The sequence below is a fragment of the Diadema antillarum genome, unplaced genomic scaffold, assembly GCF_040938485.1.
Source record: "Diadema antillarum isolate AM-2024a unplaced genomic scaffold, OU_Dant_1.0 scf00000111, whole genome shotgun sequence".
Lineage (NCBI taxonomy): Eukaryota > Metazoa > Echinodermata > Echinoidea > Diadematoida > Diadematidae > Diadema > Diadema antillarum.
Window position 1 is genome coordinate 2,072,152 of NW_027271000.1, and position 13,956 is coordinate 2,086,107.

General features: G+C 38.5%; 2 protein-coding genes across 2 annotated transcripts; one reads left to right on the forward strand and one right to left on the reverse strand.

Annotated features, from left to right (window-relative positions):
• Window positions 1-361: 361 nt before the first annotated feature.
• Window positions 362-6,637, reverse strand: LOC139719509 (uncharacterized). The gene is made up of 8 exons (XM_071630927.1): window positions 6,330-6,637; window positions 4,627-4,726; window positions 3,964-4,159; window positions 3,350-3,471; window positions 2,708-2,869; window positions 1,903-2,028; window positions 994-1,131; window positions 362-493 (listed from the first exon to the last, which is right to left on the reverse strand). The coding sequence occupies exons 1-8, from the start codon at window positions 6,635-6,637 to the stop codon at window positions 362-364; spliced, it is 1,284 nt and encodes a 427-aa protein (XP_071487028.1).
• A 280-nt stretch (window positions 6,638-6,917) lies between these two features.
• LOC139719474 (tRNA 2'-phosphotransferase 1-like) lies at window positions 6,918-13,341 on the forward strand. Its single transcript, XM_071630888.1, has 7 exons — window positions 6,918-7,014; window positions 7,872-8,041; window positions 8,182-8,280; window positions 9,896-9,968; window positions 10,791-10,847; window positions 11,912-12,019; window positions 13,125-13,341. The coding sequence occupies exons 1-7, from the start codon at window positions 6,918-6,920 to the stop codon at window positions 13,163-13,165; spliced, it is 645 nt and encodes a 214-aa protein (XP_071486989.1). The 3' UTR covers window positions 13,166-13,341.
• The last annotated feature ends 615 nt before the right edge of the window (window positions 13,342-13,956 follow it).

A 13,956-nucleotide genomic window follows, 5' to 3' on the forward strand; every position in this document is an offset into this window, starting at 1 on the left:
GCATTTTTAGGTAATATGAACTTGTGGGCAAATTTGGTGGTCATGCATAGCTCAAAGCCCTGGAAAGTTAGAGAGAGTACACCAAATTGCTAACGACAATGACGATACCGATGCCACCACTGCCACTGACAGAAAAGTGATGCCTTCCACTATCTGGGTGAGACCAAAAACAAAAACAAAAACAGCCTCAGACGCCCCTCAATCAAAAGCATTACTCTTCTCCCTCCACTTGGTTGCAAAAAGCATCGATAGTTCAGAAACTTTTCTGTGGCATGCTGTCTGGCTCTGGCATGAGGATAAAACCACAGCATCATGAGAAAGGCATGAAATAGGGTCACCGAAACAAAGTGCAGTCGCAGCGTCATCCTGAGATTTTGATAGCACCGACTGTGTTGTCTCGGCAGCCAATGATGATGTCCTGTTCTCCATCTTTCTCTGCCTCACACAGAGACATTGCAACTACCCAATCTGATGTCTGATACTTTGCAAGGCACTGTTCAAGAAAAACAAACAAAAATCCCAAAACAAAACAAAACATCAAAGCATTGGCGAGACAGACAATGAGAATAGGCAAGCAAAATTTGAAGTAAGATACAGATTGATAGTTCAGAAAGGTTTAGAAACATAAATCACAAAAAGGAGGGAAAAGATTGAATAAAGAGTATTAGAAGCGGGGGGAGAGGGGAGTGACATATTGGTATACAACATTTGGTTTTAGAAGTTGATACATTATGATTCCATTCTTTTGGCAAACTCTGTTGTAAAGAGGTCACTGGCTTTCATCTTATTGCTCCTATATGATGAGATTTTCTTCAGGCAACACTTGTTTATGCATTTGATTTCTTTTTTTCTTTTCTTATTTTGGCTTTGATCACACATTAACTTCTCTGCGTCCACTACTCATTTTACCTGGGTGTGCCATACTCAATTTCTAACAATATTACTCATTGTCTGAATAAATGCTTAATAGCACATTGAACTCTCTTTCCTCACCTGTCCATTGTGATACAGAAAAACCAGGTTGAAATGTCCGGAACACAGGAGGGAGTCCTTGCCATCGTTTTGCACAGATGAGAGGCATAGCATTTCAGTTATTGGCAGGTTGATATTTGTGTACTGAAGCTCAGAAATCTACATGGAAAAAGGCAAGGACAGGGTGGGGATGCCTTGAAATGAAACATCTAAAATGTGCCAATAAGTAACAGTAATGCTAATCTGTGTGATTCATCAGTGAGAATGAATATCAATAATCTGTAAATACCATACAAACCGATTATGTTACTTACATGATCTGAAGCATTCAATTCAGTTCTTATAATGCTCTCCTGGCTTTTGTTTAAACCACTAAAGTGTCCTAAGAGATATTCACATTTCAGTAAAGAACTGGTACTACCCTGACTTCTGCTGGTGAATCACCTATACTTTCCAAAGCTGTGTTTACTTTGCTATAAACCATAATCAATATTTGATTGGTTTTGGATGATTTTCAGATCCCCAATCACAAATTGCATTTTCTAGTTTGTGTGAACTCGCAAGCACAGTGGATACAGCTCCGGTCAAAAAGAACACTACAAGTGTGACTCCTACCTAGTATGTGCATCCATGCATTAGACATTTACCAGCAATTGTCCCTCTTCCCCCTTTGTAGAAATGGGTATCTGGCAGTCCTTTGGAATTGATCATGGCAAAGACTGATGGAAAACCAGGGCCCTGTTTTATGAAGGGTTATAATTGATTATATAGTTGATTTCTAACATAAGTCTATGGCAGCCTGTGTCGTAAGGGAATTTATAATCGATTATATCTTTTGATAAACCGGGCCCAGGACTGATACCAAGGAGACTTCCTTGGACAAATATTATGACTACGTGTACGAAAATATAAGACAGATATACTCCTCACTTTGAAGTTGGACATGATGGATATGGTTCCATCCTCTCCTCCTAGGGCCACCTGATGGTCAATTCCACTCTTCAGCTCAGGAATGTCAGCCTCATCAGGAAGGGACACAAAGTAACCACTGCACATCTACAACAAACAAATCATAGCAAAACAACACTGGGCATGTTTCATGTTTCACCATACTTATCTCTTTAGCAAGGCCTTAACACAATAAACTATTTCAATCAATTTTTGGCTACAAATAACGACAGGGATCAGAAAAGTAGAATCAAACTTCCTCTCAGTGCTGCATCCACGCTTCAAGAAACAAAAACATTTGTAAAATGTTGTACTTTTTCAAAAGGCTTATGATTCCCTCAAATAGCCTCTAGAAAAATCGCTTGTTTGTTTATTTTATTGGAAGTGATAAAATGACTAAGAACTGATATGAGTCTCCCACTAGAGCAAAGCAGCATTTGAAGCAGCACCTCAACTTGGGACCCTCTGTTGGTAGATATCAATTCCATTTTGAAGCAATTATAACCAAACCTATTTATAGGGATTTACATTGTTATATTGTACTGTAATGAAAGCTTCCTGCATTTTTGTCCCCTGGCATCAGCCAATCTTGTTATTTTAAGTGTATCATGCCATCAGAGCATGGGGAACTGTACTTGGTTAGTGGGTGGATGATATTGTTATTGCTCAAATAGTTGTTGTTGTCGTTGTTGTTACTGTTGCTACCCAGTCACATTCATGCATGAACATAAAATGTTTGCTTTCAAACTGCTCCGCCTGTGGAGTTGGTGAGGTCTGGTGAACTTACTGTTTTGATGCAACTTGATGTTGGCAGCGTGAGAACTAAGGATCCTTGCTGAATGAAGTGAAGATTTTTGGCTCTGTCCGAGGCTAGAATGTAATTTGTTGCTATACCCGAAGAGCTGCTGTAGAGTCTGGTGGCGAGAAGTTCTTGAATTCCTTCTGAAGACTGATATCAATTCAATACTAAATGTAAATAATAAATGCATTTGCCCAGAAGATCACTACCAATATAGTGCACTCTCATTATAGTGAACACAGTTATAACAAAATTCCAGTTACAGCGAAGTAAAAATTCAAACATAATTACCTCTATATCTTTTATTGCTTATTTGTCCGGTTATAACGAAATTTTGATATAACGAAAGAAAATTGCCAGTCCCAAGGGACTTTGTTACAACAGGAGTAGACTGTATTTGATATAAAAGCATGGTAAAATAAAAATCCTATAAACTACCTACAGAAGAAAATGTAGCAGGTCTCAAGAACAGAAATCAATTACTTCAAATCAACCTTAACCCATTCATGCATGAAATATGTCATTTTACTTTGTACACAGATACAGGAGAAGCAAACGCACAAAATCAATTCAATTTTGCATGAAACATCAAAACTCTACATTGCCAAGAATGACAAATTAAAGTCTTACTTTAAGATCCTTCCTCTGGGTACTTTTTGTCTGCGGTATCCTAAGTTTCCACAGAGAGGAGAACGGGAGTACTGCATGGATCTGACCCTCAACATCTCCAGCAACAATGGCCAGGTTACCCGCTTTCATCCATAAAATGGAAAGAGAAATATAAATCATCTTTATCATATCTGATTGAAACTATAACTATTGGTATTTGGCAAATTCTTTCAATTCAATTCAACTTATCTTTATATTCTTATTTTAACACCATAATATTGAAAGGAAATGGACAATATATTTTTGGCACAAAACATGATTCCACATATATTCTAAAACTAGTCAGTCCCTGTCTAATTAGACTAATAAGAAAGAGATTGGCTTGCATCAAACCATCTTGATAACAACACTGCAGATACTGCAGTGTGCTTGCCAATTCCATTCTGCCTACAAATATGTGCATTATATTATGTATCACATAATTACTATCTCATTCTTGTATAACTTAATATCAAGCAATGCATTCTTCGTGACAGGTAAAGCAATATCAGACATGTATTATTTCAATGTTTTGATATTAGCATGATTGGAGAGCGTCATACAACAAGGGTATTGAAAATCAAAAGTTGAATTACCACCGTCCATATCAACCTGGAGACTGTTCAGTGCATGGTCTGAAACGCTTCGCTTGTCAAGAATCTGCTGCTTGCCAAAGATTGTCACAGTTCCCCTGGAGTCAGCTGTAATCAGTTCTAAGGAGCCAAAGTTTGCTACATTGTGGACAACCATGGCCTGGATTGGGCCTCCCTTGGTTTCCAGACTGAGAATGGGCTACAGACACAAAAATATTGAGCTTGAAAACATGGATGAACATAATGGGTATTAGTAGTCTGCACAGATCCATTACCCTGCCTTAGTTTCAGTACTGAATTGAAATTAACTACTCCTTGTTATATTACAATAATGGGTATTTATTCCTGATTGAATCAAAGTGCCAACTGCCTACATTATATGCACAGTTTATATCTTGTCAAAATGTGTACCGTAAGATTCTACATACAAAAGGCTTAAATATCTCTAGAAATTGAACATACTATATCTCTGACTTCAATGAAGGATGCTTATAACCTCATTTAGATTGCAAACCATTCTTTACTTGACATGACGATCACCGACTTTTCAGAGGACAGTTGTTACTGCGCACTGCTGCAACATCAGACATGGTCTTTTATGCACAGTCTTGGCATGGATGTTCATTGACATTAATGCATTCTCTGTTCAGTGAAGTTACAATGTACCTCTGGTTTCTCAGTTTCTGTGGAATGTGATGATGTAGGAATCTGGTAGAATCTCACTACACCATCTTCAGATCCAAGCAGCAAGCTGGAGTGGTCATGTCTGGAGCAGGGACAATAGGAAGAACAACAAGACCATTACACAAGTCCGCTCTCTTTCTAAGCAGGCATTTAAAGGACTCCTAGATGGAAGAATTAATGTGATCAAAGTTCTTAATTAATACACTGATGTTTAAGTATGAATACAGTAAATCATGTGATAAATCAAGCAATCACAACATTTGGATGATGATTCACACCAGAATCACAGAACAGCAACTTATTCAAACAGATCAGCAAAGGTCAACTTGGTTGGTACTTTGCCACAGAAATTCTGGTACTAGTAATGTACTTTCATGTCCATATGAATATCTCAAATTCCATCAAACCACCAAAATCAAAAGTTATACTAAATGGCTTATTTCTAATTACAAATGTGAATTTACACTGAATTGGTTGTCAGAAAGTGGCAATATCGATGTTGACTTTCACGTCTCTCCAAATAAACTCGCTCTTCACAAATGATGGCAGCATACACTGCCTGCATGATCTGAAACTGAAGTTAGCCATATAATGATTATGCTACATATCTTTAAAGTAACATAATATATAGTGGGACTCAAAGTGAAAGCTAAAAATCAATGTTCGATGATTGTGGCTAGTTGACAGAAGTCAGTTGAGAAATGCATGTATGTCTGTGTTTGTATGTCTGTCTCTGTCAGCTGTCTGTCTATATAGCGTGTGTATTTCTCCCCTGACTTAATTAAACTTGCCATAAATCATTTGAACATTTATTTTTTTTTTGCTCCCAGTTACTTGAATTGAAAGATTCATTCCATAATATTGGATGGCTAACTTCAGTTTCAGATCCCGCAGGCAGTATGCTGCGATCATTCGCAAAGCACAAGCGCAAGTTTGTTTTGAGCGACATGAAAGTCAACATTGATATCGACACTTTCTGAAGACCGATTCAGTATAATTTCACATGAGTGATTAGAAAGAAGCCATTTACTTGTGATTTTGGTCACACTTTGGCTTGCTTTGGTGGACTTTGAGAAATTCACATGCAGGGGCGGATCCAGGGAGGACCGCAACCGGCGCACGCCCCCCTTTTATTTTTTGTTGAAACAAAAGAAATAAAAAGAAAAAAATGGGGGAGGGGTGCGTGCGCCTCCCCTTTAATTTTGTAAACGCGCCCCCTCTTTACGGAATTCCTGGATCCGCCCTGACATGGATACGAAAGTAAATTTACATTCAGACAAGCACAAGCCCCAGAATTACAGAAACTCTTCTGCTTAAATTAACTTCTTTCATTATGCAGTTGCAGTCCTGGAGGAAGAAACATCCAAAGTAGCCATATTTCTCGAGACAACTATTAAACTTAGAGGTTTAAATACATGTGGTACGTCATCATGCGACAAATGTAAATTTACATCCATATCCACTCACTGCACTGGTTAAGGACACGTAGGCCTACCAAACATGCACCTGTGCTGTAGGCTGTAGAGTGTAGTCATGATAGTAGAGCCGCGTATAGTATACACTCATGGTAATTATTACCAGCTTACAGGGATGACAATATATGGGACCACAATATACACACACTACACCTAGTCTATTTCTTCGGAATTGGTGATCGTTGGTAATGACAAAACAACTGATGTTACCTGAATACTCGCCCTGCTAGGAGAGTGTTAAAACTGTCATTGACCTGAATGTTCCACAAGCGTCGTATATCTGTATCTCGATGCTGAGGCATTTTTTCTTCTTCTTCTTCTTTGTTGGTAGGCAGCCTTGTTGCCCTGGAAGGAAGATAGGAGTAGGAGCTTGCAACCAGCTGGAGTAGCGGCACACGGGTATACGGCGGCGCCGGCGGGCACGCGGGGCGGACGGCCGGAAACAGAGATGGAGGTTGTGGTTTGACAGGCCCAGGGTAGCTAAACAACACGTTGTGAGTTCCGATTGCGTAATACATTCCGTGTAGATTTACTCGCTGTTGTAACGTGCATCGCCGACATGCAGTACGGGAGCGAAGGAAATGAAATTTGTTGTTACACCTAGGGACGGCTTTTCATCTGATGTCGCAACCTAGACTTCATACAGTGTCTGCAATCTGCGAATCGACGTAAAATGCCATATCCACCATTTGTATCAGTCAGTTCTCAATTCTCCGCTGAAGGGGTTCATACTCAGTGCTGCTGTTTTTGGTTTTCAGAACGTTTCAATTTTCCCGGTCGAGAATCTCTTCCATGACCATGGCTCATTCTGGGCGTCACAATGTGAGGTTGTCTAGATCTTTGTCATTAGTCCTGCGGCATAGGGCTCCAACGATGGGGTTTCAGATATTTCCAGGTAAGATCTTATGAACGATATTAGAATACCGTATGTTAGGCACTATAATTAATGGTTTGATATTTCTCCGTTTGTTTGAATGTTGGTATCAATGCCAAATTATTGCTGTCATTGTCTCCTGAGTAAAACTTTACTGTATATTATTTAAACAGGAAGAAATTGTCATTTATACGTCGAAACAAAAAGGTGCAGGATTTTACTTTGAGGATCTAGAAAGTTCAAAATATCCTTTTACCATCTAATAAGCAAATAATATACCAATATTTCATGTATCAGATCATTCAAGGTTGCTTTAGATATCAAAATCAGAAGCACAACTTGCATTGTACCCCAGGTACCATATCAGTCCGGGAAACCTGCTCATGAGGACCGCTCCCGCGTACGAGGACTGCCCCGCCTCATGAGGACCGCCCCCATGCCTCATGAGGCCCGGGGGGAACGCCTCATGAGGCCCCCCTATTCACTTCTATTCATCTCACATCTGACGTATAAATTGTTGCAACTTTGCACGGTGATTTTTTGTTACACACACATGTCCACTATCCATGATGAAAAGAAGAAAAAATCCTATCTGTTTTTTTTTCAAAAATCGAGTTTTAATCAACCGATGCAGAGCGCCCTTAAAACACGTGTTTTAATGAGGCGCGTTCCCCCCGGGCCTCATGAGGCATGGGGGCGGTCCTCATGAGGCGGGGGGGCGGTCCTCATGAGGCGGGGCAGTCCTCGTACGCGGGAGCGGTCCTCATGAGCGGGTTTCCCGGACTGATATAGAACTATGCATTAATGTGATACTTAGGTGTTGCAAATGTTGCAAATGCAGCAGAGCCTATTAACCATGTGAAGATCTTCTATTGCAGGTGGATACCTTCTCGTCAGAGAATTACTTGCCCATCGAATGTTCAAAAATTACACAGAGGATGATATTCGCCAAGTTGTCGCTCTCAATGATAAGCAACGATTTTCACTCAAGGAGGATCCAGCAACTGGAGATTTGCTCATCTGTGCGAACCAAGGTCATAGTTTTGAGGTAAGCTTATTCAAAATGTTGCAGAACTTGATTTTGTTTTTTAACTTTTTTTTTATTCTGAAAGAGTTTCAAAGTCACTTTTGATCAAAGAACACCACCATTTGAGTTTTATTATTTTGCTTCTTTCATGCATTTTGAAGGTTCAAGACCAAGAATTAGAAGCCATCACTAATGCTAAAGACTATCCAACTGTTGTGCATGGAACATACTTCAGGAACTGGGAGTCAATCCAAAGACAGGTAGGCCAGTTTGTAACTTTCCATGATTTGAAATATCATTTCATTATACATATGATTGCAGGTATACTTTCATAAACCTTATTTCCTATCAATCCTCACCTCACCTACCAAACCTCTGCATATGAGGACCCAGTCCCACTCAATAGGAGTCAATTTTTAGTCATTACCTCCGCCAAGGGAGGAGGTTATGTTTTAGTTACCGTTGGTTTGTTCGTTAGTTAGTTCGTTAGTTAGTTCGTTCATTTGTCCGTGTGCAAAATAACTCAAAAAGTAGTGAACGGATTGGGATGAAACTTGCAGGAAAGGTTGAGAATGACACAAGTAACAAACGATTAACTTTTGGTAGTGATCCGAGAATTTTGGGGGAATTTATGAAGGATTTTTGATATTTTGGGAGGTAGGGTCAATGAACTTGGGAGTTCAGGCTGCGCGTATTTGAGATTTGCAAGCGCCCACTAAAGTGCGTGCCCTGGTTTCTGCTGGGGCGAGGCGCGCCGTGCAGCTTAGGGTTTATGACGTAACAAAGGCTTCTATTGGGAAATGGGGTGACTACTAGTACTAGTAGTACGTATGGGTGGAAATCACTGATATCTCTATGGAAGAACAAGATCAGTGGTGGAAATGAGCTGCATGCTTGGCGGAGGTCTGCGCTCTCAGAGTGCTTTTCTAGTTTACTATATTTAACAGGTTTTCAAAATTAAGAGACACTGGCATACATGTATACCTTTCATACCTCATGCACCTGCACACGCCAGCAGTCATTGAAAATCAAAGTCCTATTTCATGCAAGTCCAATGTGAAATTGTGATGTCAGCTGACAATTTATTCAGATGTGTGTGTTTACATAGGGAGTGAAATTAGACTTAATAGTGAGCAACTTGAAGCTGACCTCTGGCACTGATTGAACTCATACTTCTTAACTTTTTTTGATCAGTGTCTAAATTCTACAGGTCCAAATACCTGGTATTTACACTCGTATAGTTTCTTATCTTGTTTTGACCAGTGTCTAAATTCTGCAGGTTCCAATATTTATTTCATTGGTATTCCCTAGCTCTCGTTCCTATGGACATGCGGCTGACCATTAATCACAAATGTGATCATAATCTCTGTCCAGCTATCCTCAGAGGGAGTCAAGGAATTACTAAAATGTATTTTCTCAGCAAATTTAGGATACTTTCTATTGCATATATATTGTCTGCAAAAGAAGAGTCTAAAATTCTCAGCAGTATGAAGCATTTTCTCATTATGTATGTTATCTCCCAAATATGAACCTTCTCAGCAGTTTTGGGCATTTCTCAAAAGATATATATTGCTTCAATTCAGTTTATTTCAATTCATTTCAATAAAGGAATTCATCAGCAATTAGGTGGCTTTAATTCTTCCTATACATCTTGTGGATATTATGGAAGTCTCTGGATAGTCTGACTGGACTGTCGTGTAGGTCAGTATCGTTGTAGGTATATTAAATCAACAATTTAATGAGTACTAAATTACTATGGATAAGAGTATCTTGTTGTCAGGATTCATTGCAAGCTTCATCACATATGTCTCCCTGTGCTTGCGTGCATTTGTTGTTTTATTGTGGCCTTCCCTCCCTCAACTTATCTCTTCACAGGGACTAAAGCGGATGAAAAGAACATACATCCACTTCGCCAAGGGTGAGCCTGGTGCAGATGGTGTTATCAGTGGTAAGATTAACACAGAACATTAACTCAGCGTTTAAAAGCTGGTGGTGAAGCAATCCATGCTCTCGATAAGTGTATCAAAGAGTAGGGTGCCTACCTGGCAATCAATGCTTGATTTTCAAGTGATGAAATGAGCAAAATTGGCCCGAAATGCTGCATCTTGTAGCACCCTTTACACATTAACCCATTGAGGATAAGCTGATTTTACTATAACACGCATTCCCATAGACACCTGCCAGTATAAGCCCACTTGGGACTAGTCTTCAGGAGTTACTGTAAAGCCCAAAATTTTTATATTCATTTTGATTTCAGGAATTTTCGAGAGCCAAGATTCACCCAATTAAAATGCACACAAAAGTTCATGTCTATGCTCTTTGCATTCAACGCCAGTTGTAATTTGTAAAAAATTCATGCCACAAAATAGGCCATCAGCTCCAATTTCTCATTTTGCAGTAAGCTACATTCTTTTTGTGTCATGAATTAATTATAAGATGAAACACACAGAAAAATACAAACATACTGTTGATTATCTGACTTTCATAAAAACCCAACTGCACTGAAAAGTGCATTACTGACCAGTACTGAATTGTACCATCCACTACAAAACAAAGGGGTTTGGGGTGAGACAAGAATCTCCTAAACTATGTACATATGGAGGTATCATATTGTTTAGGATGGGTAAATTATGAGTTGATAATTGCATAATACTTTGTAAGAACTTTGTAATTAAGTCCCAGTGCTTTCTAGACAAACCTATCATGTAGTACTGTAATTGTTACCATTATTTCTGAGACCTTTTTTTTTTCATATACCATTCACTTCTAGGTATGAGAAAATCCTGTGAAGTAATGATCTTTCTTGACCTTCAAGCAGCTCTTGAAGGTAAGTAATTAATCTTTGCTTCAGAGTTAATTTACTGTCGTAGGATATCCTCATAATAGCCCCTTGCAATATTGCTCACAGACACAATTTTTAAACCACAGAATCTTATGAACTCCCAAATATCTACATCATTTTGTCTTTCCTCTGTTACTATCTTTTCGAAACTTATTTTGTGTGCCAGCTTTAAATCTATAAGAACCACTATTTATTGAAATTTCTGCATTCACAAAGTTTTTTTCAACGTTGTAGTTTATTGGTTAAATACTTGAGATTCTTCTGAGAAACATACAAATGTACATCAAGGTATCATCAGCAAAAATACTGCACTGAGCCGTTTCAAGACTGGTGATGATGCCATTTATGAATATGATGAAAAGTGTGGGTCCAACTTGTACATTCTCTTGGGGGAAACCCATTTTCATTTCCTTCATACATGATATACTACCATTACAGCTAGCAACTTATTTACTCCCTGATAAATAATTTTAATACCATTTCAGTCTAGTATTAAAGTGCCATATATAGATAGCTTAAGTAACAATAGTTAATGATTTCTACAGTCAAAACACCTGGAGATGTCTGAACAACAGGCTGCTCCCATTTCATGTTTGTTAAAAGCATCACGTCAATTGCTTATAACTTGGTGAAGGCATGTATCGGTAGAGTGATTTCATAAAAATGCATGTTAATCAATTGAAATAAAATTTTGTTTCAGAAGATAGGAAATATATTGAGAGTTTGTGTCTTTCTCAATTATTTTTTTCTACGTGACAGACAACAGCAATAGGATTGTACTGTGATTTATCAGCTTTATCACCTTAACCCTTAAACACCTGCTGTATTGGTATAACTTTCGAAATTAACCAATCACCATGGATAATAACAGTATAAAGGCTGATAATGTACATCAGTGTTAATGACTCACTATCTTTGCTATCTTCAAATGCAGTCATTATCTTACACAAAGTGCGTGCCTTTGCTGTGCTGGGGTAAAATTACCAAACAAGCAGGCACACAAGATTTCCACATTATTTACAGTTTGATGTTCACTATTTGTGTTTCAGATGGCTTGAAGTTCTTTGTCTCCAGGAATGGTGTGATCTTGTGCCCAGGCAATGAACAGGGTGTGGTCAGCCCGGCTTACTTTTCAAGAGTCCTGCAAGTTAGACCAAGTAAGCACTGCTCCCTTTTTTTTCCGGTCCTTCTCTGGAAAAATTTCTTAGAGATTGAGTAACTACAGGAATGTTCAGCTCAGATGGCATGTATGATATACTGTAATTACTGTAATATATAATGTAATTTGATACTTACATGGAGAAATGATAATTTCATGTAGATTGAAAGCATCATGTGAGAGAATGATGCAATACATCTCATGAGGATGTACAAAGTTTGTAAATGAACAATTTCTGAATCTTCATAATGTAGGAATGAAATTGATTTGTATACTGTTTTCATAACCCTTACAATGCTCTTTACATAACAACTGAAAAAAAAGTAAGATGTAACGTAGATTTTGGAGCAAATTCACACTTCAGATGATTATAATGTTTGAACTTTTGTGACTGTCTGAGGTCATAATCATTCCACAATACATTTGTTTAAAAAAATGTAGATCAGCTGTTGTGATCGTAACAAATACATTTGTACAGAGGAAGACAAATGATAAAAATCTTTGATAGCACATTTTTGCCCATCTTCTTTAGAATCTCTTTCTAACACAAATTATATTCATAAACTTAGAAGTTCTTCAGACTTTCTGCTGTTTTGATAAGACTATCCCAGAATTGCAAACCAGTTTTATCAAATGACTGATTTTCAAAAGAATACATCACATGTACATGAGAAGTCATTGTTGAGCATATTGAGTTATATAATGATATTATGTACATTGTAATACCATGCTGTGATGTTAAATTCATACATGTATTGTACATGGATATAAAAATGTACATTTTGCTTTGAGATGTACTTTTTCAATAGAAGAAGAATTCTATTCTCACAAAGAAGTTGAGCTATCTGTCAAGTATCATTATATTATTCCAATGCAGAGATATTCAGTGAACCTCCTGAGAATTTTGTTAGACATACAGTTATTATAGATTTAGCCGATTTAGATAAAATGCTTCAGTCAGTGATGTATCAAACAGTTGAAATTATTATAATGTATGTTTTGCTTTAATATACATGTACTTCTATCCATCCGAAGCATGCAGAAAGGAGAAAAGAGTGATGTGACTATATAGAAAGCTGTCAATACTTGAATTATCTTTCCAGGACAAGAACTGCCTTTCCAAAGACCACAACGCCCAAGGTAATTGTGAAGTGAAAAATGGAGCCAGAGACCTGTCCAGGACTTACTTGGTGTGGACCACATGAAGTCCAGCCTGTGGTTCTTTGTGTGCATTGTGTAGGAGCATGGGACAGCAATTTACTGAAGAGGGGTGGGGATTCTACTTCACACACAAATGACGGGCAGACTCTGGTGCTGTAAGGTGACTTGACGTTTATTGACACGGCATACTTCAGCTGATCAAAGCAAGGCAAAACAAAGCAAACAGCTCAGGTTCAGTACTCAATCCAGCTACAGCGTTCTGTATACGCTGAATATTTCGCGAGGTTTTTATTTTTGCGAATTTCACGAATCAGGTGCTATTTGCAAATTTAAAGACATGCGAAATATTGACTCTGATCCCGATGTGAATGTGCCATACGTGTGTACATTTCTCTGTTCAGTACAGGACTCCACAATCGCAAATTTAACCACTCACGAAATCGTCGAGAATTCCCGATTCGCAAAAATTTAGACTCGCAAAATATATGGCGTATACAGTACGTGTACAGCCAGGAGAAAATCTCCTAGTCCTTAGCTAATACATGTATCACTGATTATGTCACCAGCATATCAGTGATATGGGAAACCTTTCTGTTAGGATGGAATTCGCCTCAAATGGAGAGCATGATGAGGAGCTGATGACAAGACTGCTTCATCTCTGTGACCCTAAATCTGAGACGCTCACACTGCAGCCACATGTAGCTGTACAACATGATGGGATAGATGCGGGTCAAGGTCAAGATCACCTAATTAGTCTTCTTTGCCAGACTCTCG